This window comes from Seriola lalandi, unplaced genomic scaffold (assembly GCF_002814215.2).
Source record: "Seriola lalandi dorsalis isolate HSWRI2012SDOR001 ecotype SW California unplaced genomic scaffold, Sedor1 jcf7180002054945, whole genome shotgun sequence".
Taxonomy (NCBI): domain Eukaryota; kingdom Metazoa; phylum Chordata; class Actinopteri; order Carangiformes; family Carangidae; genus Seriola; species Seriola lalandi.
In genome coordinates, this window is record NW_019525496.1 from 863,752 (window position 1) to 871,709 (window position 7,958).

At 43.2% G+C, this 7,958-nt stretch overlaps 1 protein-coding gene across 2 annotated transcripts in view; it reads left to right on the forward strand.

Moving 5' to 3' along the window:
* The first annotated feature begins 1,895 nt into the window (after positions 1 to 1,895).
* tcf7l1b (transcription factor 7 like 1b) overlaps positions 1,896 to 7,958 on the forward strand; it is a 32,386-nt gene continuing 26,323 nt past the window's right edge. For both annotated transcript variants that reach the window (XM_023394041.2, XM_023394042.2), the window contains exons 1-3: positions 1,896 to 2,861; positions 3,004 to 3,076; positions 3,192 to 3,319. In XM_023394041.2, coding sequence (XP_023249809.1) covers positions 2,676 to 2,861; positions 3,004 to 3,076; positions 3,192 to 3,319 — 387 coding nt within the window. In that variant the 5' untranslated portion in view covers positions 1,896 to 2,675. The remainder of the gene's footprint in view (positions 2,862 to 3,003; positions 3,077 to 3,191; positions 3,320 to 7,958) is intronic.

The window sequence follows — 7,958 nt, forward strand, 5'->3', positions numbered from 1 at the left end:
CAGAAGTGTCATATCTCACCGTGCTGCGAAACAACAGTCTGCTCACCACATGTCAATGGCGCTTAATAGCACACTGCTGAAACTTATGCGTGTGTGAGAAATGTCAGTATTTAAGAGATATCCCTGTTCAGCAACTGCTTATGCAAGTCATTATTATTTTTTCTGTGTTGACTTGTTTTAATATTTGATTTCTTTATTAATCATTTATAAGGCTATGGTGCATGAGCACTGAATAATTGTAATTGCACCTGCTGGGACATGCACAGTCCATTATATCTCTGACATGTGATAGATTTAGAAAAAAAAGAAGAAGCTGTGTTTTCTGTGTTTTGTGTTAGTTTAGGGTAGAAAAAATGTGTTGGAGTTCAGTGTCAAACCAAAGGGTCGTATCATAAATTTGGATGAAAAAAAATAAACTAGTGCGAGCATCATTTGGAAAATACACTCTGTTACATTCTGTGCATACTGTAGGCAAGAAAAACAATGATGTATAGCCTTGAGGGCAAAATATTCACCTGTGTATGTGCATGCAAGTGCAAACATGTGTATTTCTGCGTATAAGAAATCCACTATTTATAACTGCCCTGCATGCAGTTCATAGAAGATGCAGTATGCAACTACAGTATATGTTGCTTTTAACCGAATACAAATACACACACTGCCGTGCACGCACGCACACACAAACACCCAGGAGGAGTGGGGATCTAATGAGGCCCTTGGAGACACTGCTGAATTGTCAGTCAACCCTCAGCTTGCTGACACGCAGTCGACAACATCAGTGACTTCTTTTCTCAAACAGGGGAAGCCTGTCGAATTGCATCAGAAGTAAAAGAAAAGTCTGAGGTCCTGTGGATTTGGGCTGAGGAGGGTGAAGATAGGATGAGCCAAGGAAATGTTCTAAAAGAATCAAACTTGTTAGCTGGTGTGTGTTACACTTTGGAAAAACTTTTGCAGGTTCCAATACTTTGTGAGCAAACACTAGGCTACTTTCTTTTTTAATGCATTTAAAAACAGGCCATGATTCAGATTTATGTGCAGGTTACTCCACAGACACACATACACACACACACACACACACACACACACACACACACACACACACAAAAAAAAAAATGCAACCACTTCCCTTGTTCTTCCAAGACTGCTTGCAAAACCGGGCCTCCAATCCTGTTCCTCAAATATACAATGGGGCCAGAGAAAGAGAAAGAGAGAGAGAGAGAGAGAGAGAGAGAGAGAGGCTCGCCCTGGATGTTACCTCACTCTGTCATGCCTATAGTAGTTTAGTTGTGCCATAATAGGCCATGCTTATCCCAGGTGTTGCTGAGCTTTGTCTGTCCCCGCGTATTGTTTCAGGACAGGCAGACGTGCAATTTACATGGCAGTGTGTAATTATGACTTTCTCACTAAAAGTCTGGCCTGTCATTTTCACACAGATGGAGGCAGTGTGGTCTCCTCTGCTCGCCTCCACAATACTGGAGATTATTGGCAGGTCACACCTCGCGTTCACTTTGACTCTAATAAATCATCATCTGTGCATATTCGCATATTCTCATGCGTTAATTTCATTGATAATTCCTGTAATACAACAACAACAATAACTACTACTAGGCTCCTACTACTAGCCTACTCCTAATAATAATAATTTACCGATAATAATAATTCATAACTGTGTCATTGATTGATTTGGTTACCACCCCACCCCCCCGTGCACAAACCTCCTCTGTTTTGTTAAAATGCCCTCGATCATTTCATTGTGTGTTGCGGTGGCAGTGCGTTGGTGTCTTGAGGGTTAAGAATAGCTGATCTACATGGTGGTGAATTAAGTGTCGGCTTTCAGTGCAAACTCCTCCTCTTCGGACGGGCTGCGCTTTTCCTCCACTTGAACAACCAAGTACTTTTTCAGGGCGCATTCCCCGGCAGCAATGTGGAGGGAAAGGGCGACCACGTCCAGCTGAATAAAATTCTTACTTTGCACCGGGTTTTATTTCTCTCTTTTTTTTTTTTTTGTAGTTTTACCCTCTTGTGTGTTTGTGAAAACAGCGAAGCGTCGCTTTAAACTTGTGGAGAGGGAGGAAAAGCAAGCGTGTGTGAAGCGAAGAAAACTGCAGCAACCGTCGCGTGTTTTTCTTTCTTTCTCTTTTTTCTTTCTTTCTTTTTTGTCTCCAGCCATTGTTTTCTCACGCATGGATACTAGGAGATGAAATCGGACGTGTTTCTTTTTCTTGAGTAACCTCCCCCGTCGCTTGGACTTTAGTTTATGTGGTTCCCGGGATCTGTAAGAGGAGGAGAGAGAGTCCCATTCCTCAGCAGCGCAACAAGGAGAGACACGCAGGGGCCACAAGTTGTCCACAAGCTGCGAAGGAGACGAAACTTTGCCAAGTTGCTGCGCATCCGGCCACTAACGCCAAAGATTCATCGATATCTTCCCTCGGCGTCTCTGTTGAAACTTCCAACTGTGGATTATTGTTGTTGCAAGACTCGCCATGGACCTCGGGACCACGTTCAGAGGATGAAAAGGGAGTTTTGAAACATGAACAGTCTGCTGTAGTTGGTTTACTGCTCCAGCGGCTCGTTTGGACTACACTGATCCGATAGAAAGTCAATTATTGTTGCGACTGTTTTTCCTCCTCCTCGATAGAAAAAAAAGAAAAGAAAACACCCGCTGCTCTGCCAAAATGCCACAGCTGAACGGAGGTGGTGGGGATGACTTGGGGGCCAATGATGAAATGATCTCTTTTAAAGACGAAGGGGAGCAGGAGGAAAAGATATCTGAGAATGTATCTGCGGAAAGGGATTTGGATGATGTGAAATCCTCCTTAGTGAACGAGTCGGAAAACAACAGCAGCTCGTCAGACTCGGAGGTGAGGACACACTGCACATAGACGATGTTCTGCACACTGCTCCAAGCATTAAGACAGATGTGATTTAATGTTGTTGAAAGTTTCAATAGTTTCTTCCCCTCCGCGTGTGTGTGTGTGTGTGTGTGTATTCTCTCCTTGTCAGCAAGCAGAGAGGCGCCCCCAAACCAGACCAGACTTAGAAAGTTATGAGAAAACAAGAGACTACTTCAGTGAAGGTAAAATTAAAAAAAAGAAATACATACAAGCACCGTCAGTACTTTGTGAACTATATCTGGCGATTGTGCCGCTTTTGTGCCGTTATTAACCCTGGCTTTTCTTTATCCCCCGCAGCACTGAGGAGGCAGCAAGATGGTGGCTTTTTTAAGAGTCCTCACTATCCTGGCTACCCGTTTCTCATGATCCCAGACCTCAGCAACCCCTACCTATCCAACGGTTCACTGTCCCCCAGTGCGAGAACAGTAAGTGTTGCTGTGGATATGTCACTCTATACTCTCTTTTCTTTATTCAATCGCACTCCGCATGAAAAGAAAAAAAACTTTGGCCGTGCGTAAAAGTTCCTTGTGCACTGCCAGACCGCCATATTCCCTCCGAGTGGCCTCTCAAGGAGTACTAACTACTTCTTTGTTCTTTTTGGGGATATAAATTTCTCCCTGCCACCCACCCTCGACAAGGCTTGCATTTGACAACCTCTCATTCAGCTCAAAGTTCAGACACATTAGTTATTCTGTTTTATTTTGAAGGATTTATGGCAGTCCCTTACCGAAAATACACTGCAGTGCTCACACTGGATTTTGATTATATACTTTATTGTGACCATGTCTTATTAGAGCTGGGTTTATCTTATGTGCTGCCACTGTTAGTCTCTTGTAAGGACTTAAACTTCTGCAGTGTGGATGCTCGTATTCTTCTGAAATTTATTTTAGAATGGATATTTTTAAAGTTGGCCTCCTCCCACTAGATTGCTTTGCTATTGAAGGTATTTCTTGAGCTTGCAGGATAACATTTTTGTTTTGTAGACCCTGCATGTTTTGTACACACATTCTCTGCAGAAAAATTGAAAGGAAGAGGCAGTTACCTCAAGTCATATCCCCACCGTAATAACAATGTAATACCTCACTTTGACACACATGGGAGGCATTTCACTGCAGGGACCATGACAGCCGATGTCCACAGACTAGATAAGGTCGCCTGTCGTAAGCTAGTGTTGTTGATGTAGAGTCTGAAATGATTCATGGACTTGTTGCTTGGTTACATCACACTGGTTTTTCATGAAGTTGTCAAAAGCTTGTCATGTTTAAATACCAATTGTTGCTCCGGTTTGTTTGCTGCTAGAGTGCAACAGCCGTGTCCCAGTGCAAGTGTTATCTGTCTTTTAGCATGGCTAACAGCAGGCTAGTGAAGTACAGAGACCTTACGATAATTTCACACCAGTTAGCAACGATGAAAACATGACTAATGAAGTCACAAGAAAGTTCATGGGGCGAACAAAAATGCCACACTGAGGTCAGGGAACGTGGTCTGCCGACGGACACTGAGTCAAAACATTTAAATGTAACCCGCACTGTTTGGAATGGCAGCTCATGAAATACAATTTAAATGGGACTATGCAAACTTCCTTGAAATAATCCCTGCAGGAGAGCTGTGTTCCTCTGAGCTTGTCCATCCCCCAATGCATGTCATACCCCCCACCCCTCCACCCCAAAAAACAAGTACTTTCGTTAAGGCCTGGCAGGCATCTGACTGAAAAGACACCCCCCACCCTCCCCCCACCTACCTACCCCCCTCACCCTATTTTCTGTCTCCTTTTCACTGTTCCAGGCCCACTCCCCTCGCCTCCCTGTATCTTCCATTCAATTAGAAAGGCGTTAGTTGACCATTGTTATTCTGAGCAGTCTTGATGGCTTCATTGGAGGTCTCCATTGGGGCTCATTAACTAAATGGCTACTCTGCTCTGACTAGGTGATACATGCTGCCCTGCAGATAGTCTACCTCGTTGCTTTTGGCCACCAGAGTTTCGTAGGAATAATGTCATTACTATATTTTGTGCTTTTCCTGATGGATTTTTGCAGGGGACAACATTTTAGGTATAAATAAGGCATTCAAAACCATCTATTATCAAGTCTCTGCTTTGTTTTGTCTCATCTGTGGTGTGAAAGCCTCCCCCTTCCTTGTGTTTTTCTTCTTTTTTTTTTTTTTTGTCCAGCAAAACAAAGTTGAAAATTAAAAGGACTTTCCTTGAGGCAAAGTAACAAATAATTGGAGAGGATTTAAAATTCGAATGTATAATCCCCCATATTAGAAAAAAAAGAATGAGGTCAATGGGACACAGTGAGCTGACTGTGTCAATCATCAGCGCGGCAGAAAACAAGCAGGCAGACAATGGCTGGCATACTTAGCAGATGTCTCAAGGTCTCCATATTGCTCTGTGCTCATGGCTTTAGTGAGAAAGCAGCGGATTTGATTGATGAGAGGTTCGACTCAGTACCCAGCAAGGCTCTGGGGCTGGTTTGTTTACACCTGTGGATAAACTTGAATAAAGTCAGATTTACTGGATGACATTTACCAGTGGCTTGCACCAACAACTTATTTTAACTAATGAGTTCTAAAGTTACATTTATCATGCAGCATCATCCTGTGGGATATGCTGATTGGCTGGTGGGATAAAATTTGCCCACAGGGTATAACCTTGTTTGTGTTGTCACCTCTCTGGTCTTGAGACACAGACAATGCTGGTGCCAGCAAACAGAGGTCTTATATTGTGTGTCTTGGAAAGCCTTGCTTGGGAATGACAGATTTGTTGGTGTGACCGTGGTATGTGGTTGTACTTGTGCTGCATGAGACACATTAAAGTTGTGTCTCTCGCCCAGATCATGTGATTAAATACCAGGCGACAGAGTCTAGCGTCTTTTATTTGTAGGTGGAGCTCTGCAGTTTCATTCTGTAGCAATGTCAATATTTTTGTAATTACAGACAGAAGAGTGTGTGCCAAGGTATATTTTTACATTTCCTGCATGTATCTATTTACACCTCCCCTTACAGGTCTGACATCTTTTGTGTGTTTGTGTACTTTTGTGTAATAATAAAGCAGTGTGGTGCTCACATATATCCAGCACCTGCTAGGGTTTAAAAGAAGGCAAACGCTAAATAATAGATAGGAGATGTTGCACAAGAGTCGTCGTGTTGTGATTTGACTCCGCAATGTGCTGCATGATGAAGGATTTGAGGCCCGAACTTTTAAATTTGGATGTGGCAACCCTATCATGAGCAATGAGAGACAGGCCTACATGGGATCAGCACAGAGTTCCCCTGAGGGCCAAGCATAACTGATTTAAAGCCTGCGTGGAGCTGACATTCCGCTGTAATCCACCGAGAGCTGAGGAGGAGGTTTTATGTTTGCAGAGATGTTCCACCAGACTTCTGCCTGCTGTGGGGTTTCAGAGCCAAAGAGTTTTTTTTTTCCCCTCCTTTTTCCTACGAAGTCAGCCTGACAAATCCAGCTTATTGTTTGTCGATTCATTGATGTGATTATCGCCGCATTGTTCCCGTAGTGACGGACTGGTGCCAGATTTAATTGGTGAACACACACGCACACACTTGACGCTCGACGCCATCTCTTGTCAGCCTCATCAGCACTTTGAGATAACTCTGCTAGTACATCATCATCGTCACTAAAGAGTGAAATGCCTCTTGTGTGTGAGAGGTGGCGAGTGAGCGAGAGCGAGGTTAGCCGCTCAAATATATCTTCATCAAATACGCAGTGAGACACTTGAACTCCCGAGCATGATTGTTGAATAGAAAATTGTTTGAGATTGAGATATGAATGGAGAGTTTGTATAAGTCTGAACATGTCAGTGGCTACGATTGCATGCCTTTCTGACTCCTTTTTTTTTTTTTTTTTTCATTCTTTCTGCTGCTTTTGGTGCTTAAAAATGTGCAGACAAAGAAAAGTCAACACAGACATTGTCCCGCTGAATAAAAGGGCCTCTCCCTGCATAAGCAAAGCCTGTTTGTGTTGAGGTGTCTTTTCATCAGGTGGCTCACTTGGCTTTTTCACTCACCTTGCTGCACATGTGTGTGTGTGTGTGTGTGTGTGTGTGTGTGTGTGTGTGTGTGTGTGTGTGTGTGTGTGTGTGTGTGAATGTACACACATGCATCCATGCGTGCTGCACGTTTGTGTGTGTGTAAAGTCTGTGAGTGGTGGGGGTGCGAGGGGTGGGGGTCGGGGGGTTGTTCAGGTGAGGCTCTGTGGATACTTTTGCAACAGAGGGAACAGTGTACGGGGCTCACATCCTGACAACCCTCAGTGTTGTATTCCTGAATGTTGGCGCGCAAATGTTTTTTCAACCAAGCGCTGTGTCAACAGAGCTAACATTTTTTGACTAGGTTTATAGTTTTTGAAAGATTTTTTCTTCAAAGGCAAACACATCTACATCAATTTAGTGGCACTGTTCAATTAGGAACAGATCGCTGGCAACCGCAGAAATGCCATCGCTGGCTAAGAGCTCTGGCCCGGAGTGATTCAGGTTGATAATGAACTCATTGCTCGGGGTTGAGAAAATTAAATGAAATTTGGCAAAAAAAAAAATATATTTTGAAATATTAAAATAATCTTGATTTAGTTTGAGAAGGAGGGGATAGTGTTTGGGGAATAATTTGACATTTTGAAATAGAGGGATTTTCATTGATTAGCCTTAAATTGTTCCGTTGTTGTTTTTAAGAATTACTTTTATATTACACAGTGGTAAACAAGGTCAGGTCTAATTAGTGCAACACAAACCAAACCAGTTTACAGTGGGAAATATATTGGCATGTTTCTAATGTTCCACTTTACACGCCTTTACATGTATAAATCACTCACTGTGTAAACAACAAATCCCTTGTTATAATCTGTAGTAGCTGGACACAGAACCTTTCTTATGGAGCGTTACAGGAACATGCATTTTGTGGTTATGTTCGCTTCATAACATCGCTTGTGTAGAGCTGTGTGAAATGGTGTCAGTCCTGGTCTGTATCCTTCCCTCTTTGGTCTCTGTGGAAGGCATGAGCTGGCGTCAATTCCTCCCGCTACCCCATAGCCTGCTAGTTCACTACCTAACC